General features: G+C 36.2%; 1 protein-coding gene across 1 annotated transcript in view; it reads left to right on the top strand.

The window, feature by feature from the left end:
* Positions 1 to 547: 547 nt before the first annotated feature.
* The window catches only part of NXPE3 (neurexophilin and PC-esterase domain family member 3), a 41648-nt gene continuing 24303 nt past the window's right edge, over positions 548 to 17892 (top strand). The window contains exons 1-3 of the mRNA XM_044666800.1: positions 548 to 640; positions 14844 to 15598; positions 16501 to 16514. Coding sequence (XP_044522735.1) covers positions 548 to 640; positions 14844 to 15598; positions 16501 to 16514 — 862 coding nt within the window. The remainder of the gene's footprint in view (positions 641 to 14843; positions 15599 to 16500; positions 16515 to 17892) is intronic.

Below are 17892 nucleotides of genomic sequence, written 5' to 3'. Positions count from 1 at the left end.
TCTGAAATGAAATCAACTTTTGCTTGTTAATAATGTGAATCTTTAATATCGGTATTTACTCAATTTTTTGTTTTACCTGTTTGTTATATGTATATATATTTCTCTGTGAAATGTTCATGATTTAATAGCTCTGTAACCATAGAAAAGCCATAATTTCTCCAATTCTTGTGTCTATTAAATATATTCAATTGGCACCTTTGCTTCCTATTCACCTGTGCTGCCTTCCTTACAGGGCTGTAAAGATAAGATGGTATGATATTTGGGAAAGCAATAAGCAAATATAAGGTAATATTGTTATTATTGCCTTAACTTGAATCTTCTCCTAGTGATATTTCTTTTTCATTTCTCCTTTAGGGCCTCTTTGAATGAAATTTGCCATTTAAAACTACTATATTTTCCCTTTAATACAAGGAACTCTAAATGTGCTAACAGAGAGGAGCAACATTACCTGGAAGTTCATTTGTAATCCCGAGTAGCTATGACATTAACCTCTGTGGAGCAAAGGCAGCATGGTATCCACCATGACTGATGGAGACACAAATAGACAATGTGGACGAATTTCTGCAAACCATGGTTTTTCTGCTGTCTCCTGGTAGCATTGACCATTGTGCTTCTAGTCCTCAATGTTAATCAGTTAGAGGTGAGTTCCATTTCATTCCACCAGAACTGAGAGAGAAGGACTCTTGGGATATAGACTGTAGGTTGGGTGGGCAGGGATAGAGAGGTAAGGGAGAATGAGAGGATCATAAGAGAACTTACTTTGGATGCATTTTTGTTATTGGGATTTATTTTTATCATATCAACAGAGATGTTCTTAGGCACCTCTCTTCATTTAGTACTGTGTTAGGTGTTCTGTGTCATATGATTCCTGGGTCAGTAGGTATTTGAGACCCAAGACTGACAAAACTCTAATATCGAAAAATTAATATTATGCTAAATGTAATATTTAGAAATGTGTTTGGAAACATATTAGTTTAAGAAAAGATTATTGTGTTTGCTGTTTATAAAATAATTAACCTACAAGTCACGAGAATGATAGTAGCTTTTAACAATATAATTTTAATATAAATATAGTCTAAGAAAGAAATAAGGAGGGAAGGAAATAAAAAAATATTTCCTAGCCTACCACCCTAATCTTACCAGCCTACAAGAGTGTCTTCTGCCTGAGCTACAACACTGGATCACAGAAGGAGCCCCAGCCAAAGACCTCCGGACAACATCCTCCTACTCTCCAGTCTCATTTTTTTATAGTTCTTTTTCTCCACGTCACTTCCTTTCTCTGTGAACTGGGCTACTGCATCTCAGGAACCAATTAAAGTCTCTCTTTTCTGAGTGTACCAGCCAAACTAATGGGCTGGTTCGGACAAGCAGAAAGTTCACAAACCTGGGAGGAAGAGGTTCCCTATACACAAAACTGATTTGTACAGTGATGCATACAGTGGTTAGAGGGACATAGAGAACCTGAGCAACACTGAAAATAGTCCAAATAATTACTATATTGACATTCTGTAAAAGTAAAAAGGTAGTGTGATAACTGAGGGCCATAGAAATTCTAAGAGTGACAGAATGGTTTTCCCCAGTTGGTGGAGTTTAGAGCATTTTTTTATGGACTCATTAGTCAAGGAACTTTTCCTGGTAGGAGTTGGAACTGATTGTTTCCTTTTATTTAATTCCAAACTTTTTGTTTAAAGGTTGGCTTGTGATGAAGCCCATTATCATCTTTGTAGGATTTTGTTTTGTTTTTCAGGAGATTTGTTGTGCTTGTATTTGGATATAAGCAGAATGTAGCCATGCCATCAGGTCATATCCTTAATTGTGCCTGAATTCTTTGACAGAATAATAGTTTCCATTTTAGCTGTTTTTATCTAGTTCTAGTTCTTATTAGTATGGCTCTTTTCTCATTGCTTCTCCTTTTCTGAAGATAGTAGCCACTGTAAAAAAAAACATCTGTGCTTTGCATTTTAGCCAGTGTCTGTCAGAGAGCAGTTTATTAACATATAGTCAATTCTGCTTGGAAAGGAATCCCAAAGAGCAAAGTTTGCTGTTAACTGGAATTCTCTTCCCCTTCAGCAATTTCAACTCATTTATAGCGATCCTAAGAAAACAAAGTAACAACAATCACAACAAAACATTCCAAAGCAAAGTGAAAAAAAAGGTATATAGTTTTAATTGATGTTTTTTTTTAAAATCACTAGACAGAATAATAGCAATATATTAATTCCAAGTACATCCTTGGAGAAAATATCTTCCTGAAACCAATCATTCCTTATTTAGTCACTCTCCTTTCAGTTTAGTCAAAGGTGAAGAAAGAAGTTCTCTTCCTTATTGAATTAATTAACCAAAGTATTTAGTATGTATTTACTATTGTTATGATTAAAAATGAGGATGGCCGAGATTAGAAGAGAGAATGGTATTTTAATAAAAGCCATGCTGATAGAGATAAACTGACCATGCACCTGTAAGAAACCTATTCCAACCTCACCTCCGCCATTTACCTTCCCTCTCTCCCCCAGCTCAGGTAGCTAAAGAGGCAGGTAGCTAAAGAGGAAGTTCAAAGTCACTTCCCCCCTATTTAAAATAGTCCCTCACCTTGAATACGTCATCCAAAACAGGAAACCCATTAGGGATCACGGGAAATGTAGTTCCAAGTATCCCAAGTGATTTTAAATGACACATAACCCCCCTGAGATCCGTTGAAAAAGACTGGTCTTTTTCAGTGGATCTTAAACCAAAAGAAAAGAGGACAAAAGCTAGCCGCGTTGACAAAAGCCAATTTTGGGGCAGTACTCCACGGGCATAAGAGTGTCCATTCAAAATAAATGCATTCAATTCGTTCAACCCCCGTAGTTCAGATCAACTACGCCCCAAAGTTCAAATTTGGGTCTTCATGATCCAGTGAAGACTCTTCAGGCATCTTTTGGTGCCTCTACCAAACAGGTTCGTCATCTGGATTCTGGGGAGATGGCAAAATCCTTATCCTGAAATTATTCTCAAAGAATTTAAATTTTACATTATAGATTATAAAACATACATTTTCTTCTGAGAATTAACATTACCCCCCTGAGTTTACTTCTAAAGGAGTAAAAATTGACTTGCAATATAGATTATAGTTCAGACATTATGATTATAAAAACTTAACACACACCCCCCTGAGGAAAATTTTAAATGACACATAACTCCCCTGAAAAGGTCAGCCAAGGATGCATGGCTGAATGAGTCATGGGGGTGCATGAAATCAATTGGCAAAGGAAATAATAAAAAAAAAATAAAAAGAATAAAATTCAAAAAAAAAAAAGAGAAAAAATTAACTTGTGAACGAAATGTGAAATGTGCAAAAAATGTAGGGGAAATAAACAGGCTTTTGATTCAAGGCCCAATGAAAGCAATTTAAGCAGTATGCTATAACCCATTTAGGGCCAGGACTACAGAAATATTGCCATTTACTCTCTCTCTCTATATATATATAGAGGAATAAGGGAAATGCCTTTCTTTGATCTGATTTTTCCCTGCACCTTCTCAGGGAATGAGCCATTAAATGATAGCCAATCTTAGGTGCTTCACTAGGAATTTAAGTTGAAGGGACCCACATCCTCTAAAGTTTTAGAAAAGACTGGGACTCCAGGACTCAAACCCCAATTTCCAAGCCCTAAAGTATTGGCATAGAACTCTGCAATCCATGCATATCTTTTAGTCAAGTCTCTGACCATGTGGCTCGGCACTTCTCCTGGAATCAGAGAGGCATTAAATCACAATCCCATAGTCTTAAGGCTCTTCAGGTGTTTGCCATGAAGCTTATATCACTGTAAAATAAAAAAAAAAGATAAATAATGATTATATATGTACTTCCAGTACAAGATGAGAAAAAGGAAAAAACAATTGCTCTAATTAAAAAAAATGTTTTAAAAATCAAATATATATATATAGCTTAGAACTAGAAGGGTTTTGTTACTCAAAAATGAGATTTTCTGTGAGAGAAAGTGGGTTTTACAAAATAGCAGATTCACAATGCACATTCAAATAGAGTACCATATTTCTAATAACACATTTTAAAACAATAAACAATGATGTTCAAAAAAATCATATACTTGTTACAACTTTTAAACCTTAGCTAAGGGTTTCTCAACAAATTCTGTTACTGCTTCCATATAAAAACCTGATATTAAAAAAAAACCTTCTGGTCTAAATTATCCTCAAGAATTCTAGACCCTTCTGATAAAAGAGGCTAAAACATAGACTAATAAAATATATATATATGTATATATACATATATATATATAAGACAAAAATTCTTCACAATAAAATATATAAAGCTTATCCTTTAAGACCACAATTCTTTAAAATAAATACATAAAAACCTTATCATTTATACAGAAGGGTACTAAGCATCTAAAGTAAATTTTTAAAAGACCTCTCATAGAATTACAATTTAAATCTCAAGGCAAGCACCAAACTCTCCAAGGCTGAACAAAATTAAGGCAATTTAAAATGTGTAACTTTCAAATGGTATGAGAACATAGCATTGTTGTTGATTACAGTAAAAATGAAACTTGAAATAAATTAGGAAATATAATATGAGTACCAGATATCAAGCTCTTTCGTTGATTGTCCTGTTGCACTGAATCATTTTAAGTTAATGTAGTTTGTGGCTGCTAGATTAATTCTGTTTATGATTTTATGGTAACTCCCAAATAATGAGAAAAAATCTATTAAAACCTGTAGAAGAGGCAAGTTAGGGTGGGGGTTGCTTCTTGGAAATCTCAGGATTCCGGATTCACAGAAATGGAGTCAGGAAAAGCGGTGGAGATCACAGGGACTGGAACGCTGGCAGGCTTATAGTCAGGAAGCGGTAGGAATGGAGATCAGGTCAGGAGTCAGGAGATCAGCGGCAGAGACACACTGGCTGGGCTCCGGCATTTTAGTTTTAAAGCCAGAAACCAGAAATGGCTTGGTTTGGGCTGGACTGGCTGGCTGAGTCCCACCTGAGGCAAAAATGTGCTGTTGCTTTTAGCAAAAGCATGGCGAGCAAGGCCACTTTCCTTTTTTTAAAAAATTGCCCAAAAAGGCTGAGCAAGATGGCCAAAAAACAGGCATGGCTCTCTTTAGGCTATCTGGAAAATGGAGAGTTTGAATTTCGACCTTCTGGTTCGCCAAACTGTTATTATTAAAAATGATGAGGGCCGCTGAGATCAAAAGGAAGAATAGTATTTTAATAAAAGCCATGCTGATAGAGATAAACTGACCACGCACCTGTAAGAAACCTATTCCAACCTCACCTCCGCCATTTACCTTCCCTCTCTCCCCCAGCTCAGGTAGCTAAAGAGGCAAGTAGCTAAAGAGGAAGTTCAAAGTCACTTCCCCCCTATTTAAAACAGTCCCTCACCTTGAATACGTCATCCAAAACAGGAAACCCATTAGGGATCACGGGAAATGTAGTTCCAAATATCCCAAGTGATTCTAAATGACACATTATACTGCCTGTCATGTGGCAGGTGCTATGTAAATCTTAGCTATTATCATTAATAAGAAAAATAAATTTCTTAATATTTTGTAACTGATGGCTGTAGGGCTATATGCTTCCATATTTTCAAGCTAGGTGATGATATTGTTAAAGTATTGGACCAAGAGTGAGTAAGACTTGGGCAATTTTGCTTTGAGGGGGCACTTCTCTGCCTCTTCTGGAGGGCATGTTAAGGAGAGAGATTTCTCATGATCTCTCACTCTGCTATCTTTCTGGAAGTTTCTCCATCTTCATTCTATAGGCATATATGGTGAGGTACAGAAGTTCTTTACCTCTTTTTTTTAGAATGGATGTGGTGAAGTCAAATGGCTCTGAAAGTGCTTTACTCTTTCATTAAAAAGTGCTCTGTTAATCAAAGATATAGTTATTGATTGGCTTTGTTATTTGGTAATTATGTGTCCAAAGTTAGAGTTTTCTTGGCAAAGATATTGGAGTAGTTTGCCATTTGCTTCTCTAGCTCATTTTATAAATAAGGAATCTGAAGCCAACAGGCTTAAGTGACTTGCCCAGGGTCACACAGCTAGTGTCTTGAGGTCAGATTTTAACAGCAGTGCCCTATCCATTGTCCCGCTAAGCTGCCAATGGGCATTGTGGTGTGGCATAAAGAAAGTCTTTGCAGTCAAGAGATCTAGGTGGTTCAATCTGTCTCAGAGCTTTGACTATGGGCAAGTCACAACCTTCTGAACTTTTGTTTCCTCACCTCTAAAAAGAAAATAATGATATACTTTACTACCTTTCTCACAGGATTATTGAGAAAAGCATTTTGTTAAGCCAGAAAAAAACTTTCCAAATGTGAGCTATAATTTTATTTTGTTTAAATATGATTCAGTGGAGTCCTCAGCAGCTTATATATCAGAATTTGGATTTGGAATGGAAAATGAGGGAACCAGTTAGAGATTTTGGAAAAGGGTTTTTTAGTTATTCACAATTCTTAGACTACCCCAGCTTTTAGTTTCAGTAAATTTTGGCCAATACTTGGGTAGGCTTTAGAAATGTCTACTATCCTTCTACATTCTAAATTTGTTTGTAGCTATAAAAATCAGATCTCCTTCCTATTTCTTTTCTGACATTTCTCACTGTCCTCATTTGTGGCCTAGCAGGTTAATGTATTATTTTTAAAATTAAAATGAGGAAAGATTTCCTAAGCCTTGGCCATAGTCTCTCTTTTTTTTAGGGAATTTTTTAAAATTAAAAAATCACTTCTTCCTATGTTCTGTTCACTTTTGTTCACAAATATCCAGTTTAATGTATGACTCTAACTGTGTGTTTCAACAGAAAAGATATCTCATATTTCGATTGGATGGAGTTTATGTTTATTGTGGTCAGAGCAGTTAGTATGGGTACTATCCTAATTTCTACTTTCCTCTTACTTATTCCATAGTGCAGTAGAAAAAAGCATGGTTCTCTTGCCCTTAAAATGAGGGGTTGGGCTAGATCGGTGATGGCAAACCTATGACATGCGTGTCCACACTGGCATGTGTAGCCATTTTTGATGACACGTGGCCACATACAGAGAAGTATTGGGCCACATGCCAAGGATGAAACATTTGCTATAGTGTAGTGTAGACACTCTGTGCACTCACTATAGATGACAATTCTACCTATATTAATTTACCTATTTTGGTTTATTAAATACAGTTATATATTACAATTATACATTTTTGTTATTTAAACTACAAATATCATGAAATTATGGTTTTTTTCTTGAAGTGACATACCACCCCAGTTATGCTCAGTTTTTTGGCGAATTTTGACACACCAAGCTCAAAAGGTTGCCTGTCACTGGCTAGATGGTCTCTGAGGTCTTTTCTAGTTGTAGTTCCAAATCTTTGTTAACTGGGGAAAAAACACAGAACTATTAAATAGTTAGAAAAACCACTCTTTAATTAAGGAAAGGGGTTCAGTGCTTTCTTCAAGGCCTCTACATAGACCTGCGTGCTACGCACCCATGCAGAGTCCTAAGACCCTAGTTGCTCTGGTCACTGACCCCTGGGAGTGCCACTCACTCCTTCAAGCTAAGAAAACTGGGGGTCTTTCAGTCTCACTAGGCTACAAGTTTGGGGGCTTCTGGATCAGGAATATCCAACATGAAGCTTATGGCCACATTTGGACCACAACACTTCTGAATGAAGCCTTAATCAGATTAAATAAGGAAGTGTTAAATAAAATAAATGAAAATACAATAAAATGTACTGTTAATATGTGGTTTTCTTAGTTAATATGAGGCCCACAGGGATCCTTATGTGTGGTTTAGTGACCTCTGTTTTTATTTGAGTTTGACAACACTGTCCTTGATCAAGGGTTCTTCTCTTGTGCTCCCATTAATTTATTTTCAAAAATATGTGTTTAGTAAAGTTTCATGCTTTAATACTTTAAAAACTACTCTTGATAGGTTAAAACTGACTGACTGACACAATGGTGTGTTGCCTGGCATTTCAATCTTGGGACGATGATTTTCAATGTTACATACCACCAACCCCCTGTCCAGCTTATCAAAACCTGTGATTTGTCAGGTGGTATTCAGGCTGGGACAAATGTAGATACATATGAAGGAGCAGGGACATGATAGCTGAACTCCTTGTTCCTTCCTCCTGCTTGTCTTGGTGTTATCTTTTACTCCTTAGAGCTGGCATCCTTCCTGGATCTTCTGGGGGCTCTTTGGCCTCATTCCCAGACTGAAGCCACTATTCAGGTTTTTTTAAAAAATAGGTCAAAAAAGGCTAAAAATTATGGGAGGGGGCAGTTTCATTAAAATATTGGGATTACAAGTCATATATTACTCTGAGAATTACACACTGTAAGATTTAAATTAATGTCCAATACTCCAATTATTATATTTTATAAAGTTTATTAATAATCAAAGGCCCGCTCCACCAAAAGTCATGTCAGGAAGAGAAGAGAAGGAAAGGCGGGGCTCAACCAAATTTATATCCTCCCTACTTCAGCATGTAGGAGGAGAGTGGGGTGCTGGGAATTGTAGTTTTTAGGGTAACAGATTCTAATTACACAATACTTAATCTCATCCCACACACTTAGATATGAGGTTTTAAGTTTAATAAATAATTATTATTTATAATATATGATATTATAATATTAATAATAAATAATAATCAATTAATAAAGCTTAAAAAACTAGACTTAAGACTTTTGGGATGCCTTATCTTTTAGTAGCTGTTTTTAATATTGCAGGTTTCTTTTTAATCCTATGTATGTTATTTCATGGTGGGTGGCACAGTAGATATAATTTTGAGTCTGAAGTCAGGAAGATGAGTCTTCCTGAGTTTAAATCCTGCTTAAGACACTTACTAACTGTGTGGCCTTGAGAAGTCACTTAACCCTATTTGCTTGAGTTTCCCAATTTGTAAAATTAACTGGAAAAGGAAATGGCAAACTAGTATCTCTGCCAAGAAAATCCCAAATGGGGTCACAAAGAGTTAGACATGACTGAATAGCAACATTTTATTCTATGTACTAAAAAACACTCTAACAAGGTGTCTAGAGGCATCACCAGAATGCCAAAGGTGTCCATGACCCACTTAAAAGTTTTAAACTCCCTGTTTTAGATTTATGTCCTATGAATTAGAAGCTAATAATTTATAGATATTCTATAAATAATAAAACCCTCTTGATTTAATTTGCTATCATTGGGGATTTTTCTCTGGCCCCAATGGAACCCAATGGTCAAATAAGACTTCTTATGGGTTGGTAAGTGGGAAAAAGGATAGTGCTTTAGAGAACCTTTAGAACTTGACAAGATGACAAGAGGAGGACAAGCCTCCTCAGTTCCCAGAGGCTTTGGCCTGTGCGTGGCTATTTTGAATGGCCCATTATTTAAAATGAAATGAATGGCCAATATGGGGCAATCAAGGGTCAGGCTTAATGGGATGGAAAAAAAAAACAAAAAACTCAACAACTTACTCCATAGTGTGCAAGCCCCATGGCTGGGTCTGTCTGCATTTAAAGATTGGGAGGAAATTGCTACCTAGCAAGCCCTCTTAGCCTTTTTCTAGAAATGAGGCATCTTCAAACCCATCAGGCTGGAGGCCAGGGAAAGAATTTGTTATTTAGAATATCACAAGGCTAGAACTCTAAGGGACCTCAGAGATCATCTGGCCCACTACCCCTTTTTTATTGGTAAGAAAACTGAGATCCAGTAGGGTCAAGTGGTTATTCAACAGCAAAGCTGGAATTTTAACCCAGGTCCTCTGATCATGAAATAAATGAGAGAAAAAGAGAAAATGGCAAAAAAAATTTAGGATTGTGCCTTATATACTGGCTTTATCAGAGCAATCATAAACTCCATCCAATCAATATCATTTCTGTTGAAACACACAGTTAGAGTCCTATATTAAACAGGATGGGTCAAGTAGGTGTTGTAATAGTTAGAGCAGTGGAATGAGGAAAACTCATCTTCATGAGTTCAAATCTGGCCTCAGACACTTACTAATTGTGTGACCCTGGTTGGGCTACTTAACCCTTTTTGCTTCAGTTACTTTATCTGAAAAATGAGCTGGAGAAGGAAATAGCAAACCACTCTAGTATCTTTGTCAAGAAAACCCCAAGTGAGATTATGAAGAGACAGACAAGACTGAAATGACTTAAACAACAACAATTACTTTGGATGCCTGCATATAAAATTAAACAGGACATGAGTCATTAAAAATTACTTTAAAAAGCCCCCCAAACTCCACTTTCTTAAAAGAAGAGACTATGGCCAAAAGTTGGGAATCCTGCACCATTTTAATTTAAGGAAAAACAGACTTACCTGCTAAGCCACAAGCAAGGACAGTGAGAGATGTAAGAAAAGTATAGGAAGGGGTTTGATTTTTATAGCCATAAACAAACTAATCCAAACTATTGCTAAACTACTTGGAACAGCAAACACATTCCTCAATTTAATCTTTCCTTTGGGAATTCACAGAACAACACATGACCACTTCCCAATTTATCTACATATAGCTTGGTATATGTCCTCATAGAGAATAAATATATCTATAACTAGAAATTATGGATGCCTGAGAAAATTCTGGTAGAACTCAGGCAATTTTGAAGACTTGGCAGGCCTAAGAGGTTTTCAAATTCCAGAAAGAAAAGGTTCCTGTATTGGCATGTCTCCTCATTGCAAAGATAAAGATAAATGTACTACTGAGGCCAGACACCTGTATTTGTATTAGAGTGCCTCTCAAGCCCATGAAACACAGCACAGTTGATGATTGTCCTGTGTGTAGTACTTTGATAGCAAACCTGTTTCTACCTTGGCTTGTTTTTGAATAGAACTCTACCATGAGAGGTACTTGGTGTACTATCCTTGGAACCAAGAAATCTGGATAGAATCCCACCTCAGATATTTAATTAGGAATATGCTCATGGGCAGGTCACTTAAGCTTATCTCATATGTAAAAGATATCTACTCAGATGGAGATAATAACATTTTTCACCACTAGCATCTCAGAGTTTTCTAGTTTTTTTTTTTTTAAAGGAAATCACTTTGCAAAACTTTGATGTTCTCTAGGGGCAGTTAGGTGATACAGTGGATAAAGTCAGGAAAATTCATCTTCTGGAGTTCAAATCTGGCTTCAGACACTTACTGGCTACATGACACTAGGCAAATCACTTAACCCCGTTGGCCTCAGTTTTCTCCTTTGTCAATTGAGCTGGAGAAAGAAATGACAAACCTCTCATGAAAACCCCAATGGAATCATGAAGAGTCAGACATGACTAAAACGAATAAACAATAATTCCTTCTCTAGATCCAGCCTAGATCTAGTATACTAAATTACCATACCATATACATCAGTAGTCTAAAATACCATGTGTTATGGTATCCACTTAGATCTAGTACTCCAAGTTACCAAACTGTTATGGTAAAACCTAACTTAAGTAGAATCCTACTATTTTAGAACTTTCAGTTAACCAAAATTGTTAATTTGTACTCATAAATAAAATAAGAAATAAAAACATAAATAACAAGAAAGATAAGAAGGGTTTATTCTAAAATGCTAATTCTAGGATATATTCTAATCTCAGAACATATTTTTCCAATTTTCCTATACTTTCTATAGCTATATAGTGAAAATTTACACAGAGAATGATGCCTGTGAAGCACTCTGTGATCCTCAATCAACAACAATAAAAGACCAACTAAAATAACCAGAATATGATAAAGAGCTCAGGTGGTCACCCTTGGAAAAGGAAAAATACATTCATAGGCAGACCTATATCCCCAGCAATCTGTGATTGGGTCCCCCAACAGGAAGTGGCCTCAGGGTATATGGCTAGAGCTGAGCTTCTTAATCTGGGTCCAGAAACTTATTTTCAAAACTCTTTTGACAGTTATACTTAAATATAATTTGTTCCCTTCATAATATTATAATTTTTATTCATTTAAAAGTAGCATTCGGTATGGAAATATGTTTTATGTGATAATACATGTATAACCCAGATCAAATTGCTTGCCAGCTTCAGGAGTGGGGGGCAGGGATGGGAAGCAGGGAGATAATTTGGTTCATATAACTTTGGAAAACTTATATGGAAATCTTTACAAATAACAACAACAACAAATAAAAATACTATTCTTTGATGGGATCCATAGACTTCACCAGACTGCCAAAAAGAATTCATAATACAGGAAAAGTTTAAGAAACTTAGATCTAGTGTTTTGGGAGAGAATGGCTAGCTAGATTAAAGAGAGAGAAGGTGGTAAGAAAGGGTTTGGAAAATTTTCTTTAGAGTAATAAAGCTTATGGTACTGAACAGATGTCCTCATCAGTAGATTCAGATGGTCTATACTTAAGGGAATTCCAGAAGAGCTGAACTGCTTGAAGGACCATTTATAATGGTGTAGCTAGATTGTTCTGGAAATGTCCAGAGAAACAGATGTTCCAGATGTGCCATATCATTCTTTTTTTGTTTGTTTTGTTAAATTCCTCCTTCCTTTTTTTAAAAACCAGAAAGGAATATGGAAATGTTCTGTTAATCCTAATGCTAGTGGTTGCTAAGCCTCCGGAATGAACATTAAATAAAATCTGTAATCTTCCTAAAAATAATTGAAATGAGCATTGGGTAGAAGGTAGACAGCTAAGTATTTTAAAAAAAAAAGTCCTGTTTGAAAAATCTGATAAGATAAAAATGGATAGAAAAGGTTTTTGATAGGATTTTGTCAGGAGAATACTTTTACTTTCAGAATGAGGTTAGCTTGACCAGGATCTGAATGGTGTCATGCAATGGTAACTCCTGGAATTTCAATTGTTAAGGCAACTGGTAAACAGAATAGTTCCTCACCACCTTTTTTTTTACCTATCCATTCTTCCCCCTCCCCCTAATTTTCCATACTCAGTCAAGGAGACTCTTTAAAGCAGGGGTCGGCAATGTATGGCTCTCGAGCCATATCTGGCTCTTTTGAGGGCCAGATATGGCTCTTTCTGCAGGAGCCATAAAGTCAATTGTGGTATAGTAACTAACAGTTTATGCATGACATTGTGCGTCATGTGATACGTCACGTGATCCTTTTGGTACTGCGACTATCTTCTAAGATAGAAGCTCCCTCATTGATATTGCTGCTCGAGATGAATCCTGGTCTTTAGTTCCGCTTGGTAGGTGTGCTGTGTGTTCCTCCTTCTGCCCTTCTTTTACTCTTTCCACACCTGCTACTGACATCTTGGGGTTCTGTATAGTGATTGATCACTTTTGTCTACATTCTCTACCCCTCTGCCTCTGATTTACATGGCTTTATCTCAGTGTATTCATAGGGTCTGCACTCCCTATTTGTGGGATTGTTATTGTTTTTAACTTTTCTACCTGCTCTTAAAGGGGAACTATAGTCAGATTACATCTTTACATGTGCTTCATTAGTGAGAAGTATTTCTCCCCAGTAGTTGTTTCATTTGAGACAGAATGATTGAGTAGGCAGCACTGATAAACACCTGTACCAGGAAATGTGTGTGATGTATCCTGGCCAGTTTTCCATGAAAAGGTGCCCTCCTCCCCCACTATTGTACCTGCACACAAGTCATGTTATTTTCTGTAATCTCCTGATCTCCTACTTAATTTATGTGGCCAAATGGCTTAACCAGCAGGCCGGCAGCTTTTTCTTCTCCTGTTGCCTGACTTGAGAGAGGGAAAGGAAAAAGTATTCTTCCCTGAATTTTTCTCTCTTTATTTCAGCAATTTTCATAGTGTAAAGGAGTTTTATATGTATGTGTGCAGTTATATCAGTACTATAGTGTCCCATTAAGTCTTGTTTTTTGATTAATAATCAAAATAATTTTGATTAATAATCAGCAAAACCATGCAGCACCAGAAGTCACATTAATGTACTTTATTCATCACTGGTTAGCACATAATAAAGTTATTAAAAATAGTTCAGAGACTTATTGTACTTTAAAAGTGTTGTTCTTACATAAAATGCACATATTTACTTTATTCAGTGTTAAACATATTGTATGGCTCTCACGAAATTACATTTTAAAAAATGTGGTGTTTATGGCTCTCACGGCCAAAAAGGTTGCAGACCCCTGCTTTAAAGGAACTTTGTCCAAGTGGATTCTGTCAGCCAGTTTATTATTATTGAGCCATTTTTCTTTCAGGCATGTCCAACTCTTCATGACCTTATTTGGGTTTTTCTTGGCAAAGATATTGAAGATATTGGAGTAGTCTGTAAATGGAATTAGCTCATCTTCATTCATAGTTAGACTAAATATCTAAATTCCCCTCTTACAGTAGTTTTCCATTTCCTTCTCCAGCCCAATTTTATAGATAAGGAAATTGAGGCAGAGTTAAATGACTTGCCCAGGATCACATAGCTTTATAAATGTCTTGGCCTTTGGGGGAAGTGCAATGATAGCAGAAGCATGAAATGTGGGCCTTTCATTCATATCTGGAGCATGATGAGGTTTGTTAGAATGCTTAATGCCACATTCCCTTTGTGGGACAGATAAGCCGTAACTAGCTAAAAACTAAAATAGATATTTATAAAACATGAAATTATAGATCACTACTGAAAGTGACCTTGGTAGTTGTAAGGCAGCATGGAATATATAATCATAGAAAGAGCACAGGATTTGAATGAGATGAACTGGGCTTAAATACCACTTTTGTTATTTAAACAAGTCATTTAACCTCAGTCTCCTTATTTATCAAATAAGGTTAGATTAAAGACCCTCCAAGTTTTCTTCCAGCTCCAACATTTTCTTATTCTTCAAATGCCCAATATAAGAGTGTTAGAAGACATTCATGTAACCTTGGAAAAATATTCTAGATTAATTAATTAAATGAAAAATGAAAAAATATAAGGAAGTTTTTGTTTGTTTCTTTGTATTCTCCTCAGCACTTGGATCGTGAAACTGTTTCAGCTACCTTCATTGATACCAGTGGGCAGGATATTCCCCTTCAAGCAACAGGAGTTAGCAGAAAGCCTTACTGTGGTTATGAACACCAAATCTTGTCCAAAAGGGAGCGTTTGGAAGAGGACTCCTTACTGGCAGCCTTACAGAGTCATGAGCCTTATACTGATTTGGTCCCATTTGTGAAGAGCACTGACCCCTCCTCTAGTTATTTTGTGATATTGAACTCTGGAGCATTCTTTAAGGTGGGGAGCCAGCTCGAAGTGTTGGTGCAAGTACAGGATTTCCAAGGGAAGCCCAAGAAGTATGGTGGAGATTATTTGCAGGCCAGAATCCACTCACCCAAACTGCAAGCTGGCGCAGTGGGGAGAGTTGTAGACTACCAAAATGGGTTCTACAAAGTTTTTTTTACTTTGCTTTGGCCAGGCAAAGTGACTGTATCTATAGTTCTGGTTCACCCCAGCGAAGCGATCCAGGTCCTTCAGCGTCTACAGGAGGAGAGGCCAGATAGAGTCTATTTTAAAAGTCTCTTCCGGTCTGGGAGGATTTCAGAGATCACCATATGCAATGTATGTCTACCAGGAAACCTGCCTGTGTGTAATTTCACAGATCTCTATACTGGAGAGCCCTGGTTTTGTTTCCAACCAAAAAAACTCCCTTGTAGCAGCAGAATCAACCATTACAAAGGAGGGTACCTCAAGGGCCTTTTAACTACAGCAGAGAGTGCTTTCTTCCAAAGGTATGTGGTCTAAGTCAGAGCAATCACTTCAGTTGTGGGCCATTTCTTTATACAATCTACCCTTTGTTATGAGTAATAATTATTACTATATTACTGTGCTGGTATATTAATAATATATTAATATGAATAATTATTAGTAATAGTTTTCCTGCTATGGCTACATTTTCCTTGAATTTCACCACAGACAGCTGAAAATAATAGGGAAGAAAGGAAGTGCATCCAGATTTATAGCCATTACTTTATACATGTAAATGTATATGTAGGCAGCCTCTTTGGGGCATTGAGTCAGGAAGACCTATCTTCCTGAATTCAAATCTGGCCTCAGACCCTTAATTAGCTGTGTGACCCTAGGCAAGTCACTTACACTATTTGCTTTGGTTTCTTCATCTTTAAAATGAGCTGGAGAATGTAAAAATAAGATGTCAATGAATTGACAATGAATTTATAAAAATATAAAATATTTATTGAAATATATAAGGATAAAAAAAGAATTTCTAACTCTAAGGGATTCTAACTCCAATCAAATAAAACTCCTTGGTTCCACAAGGAACCGCTTCTCCTGTTTTCACAGGCTACACTAATCTTTTCTGATCTTACTAAGCCAAATTTTTACTATTCTAGATAAACTACCACTATTATCCTTATAATTCTTAACTTCACCTTTAAGTTATAAAAATAACAAAGGCTAGCTGGTTAAGTCTCAACAAGAATCAAGTTAGGACTTTGATCCTTAGTAGACTCAGAGTTCAAACCAAAAACCAGGTTTTTCTTTGGTCTTCTCAGAATTAAAACAATCTATAAAAACAGAGATAGATAGTCACTAGTGTTTCCCAAGTTGGGAAAGGAAAACACTTAACTCCTTCAGATCTTTCTCTCCTTTCCTTCTACCTCAGACAGGAGAGAGGAGTCTCTGTGAGTGACTCTGCCAACAACTAGAGACTAATTGCCACTCCCAGAGAGAGTAACTGTCACAGAAAAACCATTAGACTTGAAACTGACACTCTGTAGCAGCTCTGTTTGAAACGCCAATTCTTTCTCAAGCCAGCTTCTCTATTTCTTATCTCTAAACTAATATAACAAGACCTAATTTCTAATATCTGTATAAGAAGGAAATGGCAAAATATTCTGGGCTCTTTGCCAAGAAAACCCCAAATGGGATCACAAAGAGTCAGATATGACTGAAAAGCTACTGAATAACACTGAATATGTATATATACATGCACATATATGCATATTTGTCTATTTATAGATATACATATATGTACTTTGTATGTGTATATCTACCTATCTATCATCTCTCTATTTTTATGGCATTTTATGTGGATCCTGGTAAATCCATTTGCTCTCTTTTTTGCCCTATATATCTACTGATATACTAAAATAATTCATTCACAGAGAAGATCAACATTGATTTTTGCTAAGAATAGGTCAATGTTCCTTCATATCCCTTAAATATGCCTTCATAGCTCAGTGGTTGGAAGGAAAAGGAAGATAGCTTTGGTAGTAGTTGGAGAAAGTTATTCATTAAAATAAAACTGTGCTTATTTTTAAAAAATTAGAAAAAAAATTTTAAATTTAGAAAAGCTACTGAGCTTCTTTTTATAATTGAAATTTCTTCCCCCCCCCATTACCAAGCATTTATTTTCTCTCCCTTACACTTCATTTTTACTAAAAAAATAAAATAAAATAAGAGAACAAACCTTGTAACAAATACTCGAAACAAATTCCTGCTAGCTTTTAAAATATGCTGTGTCTCATTCTGTGCTGCTGCAAAGTTGATAAGGGAGAGCTAGTCATAAGATCATGGATTTGAAACTAAATGGGAATTTAGAGTTCATTTAGTTCCTTCTTCCTTCCCATTATGTAGCTGAGAAATCAAGGCCCTGAGAACTTAAGAGGCTTGTTTGAAGTCACACAGATAACAAATTACAGAGGTGGAATTTGAACCCAAGGCTTCTGATTCTAAAACTATTGTTCTTTTGACTGTAACTCCATTTAAACTAAAAAACCACTTTTGCAATTTGATACTCAAATTTTCATTAAATATTTTTTAAAAACTGCTTGGTCTTATACACTGTGCAGAGAAAAGGCATATGGAAAACCTTAGTGTGCTACATTAAAGTAACTCCATCATCATAACAGTTATTGCTAGAAAAAAATGGACTTAATCGCTTTAATCTTGGGTTTGAATCCCATGTGTGCAAAGTGCTTTCTCTTTATCTGACTATGGGCAGATTTTCAAAAATAAAAACCTAAAAATCTTTTAAAAATAGGAAATATTTTTATTTAGAATT

This window comes from Gracilinanus agilis, chromosome 3 (genome assembly GCF_016433145.1).
Source record: "Gracilinanus agilis isolate LMUSP501 chromosome 3, AgileGrace, whole genome shotgun sequence".
NCBI lineage: Eukaryota > Metazoa > Chordata > Mammalia > Didelphimorphia > Didelphidae > Gracilinanus > Gracilinanus agilis.
The sequence above is the reverse complement of the archived record's forward strand: the minus strand, read 5'-3'. Positions and strand labels throughout refer to the sequence as shown.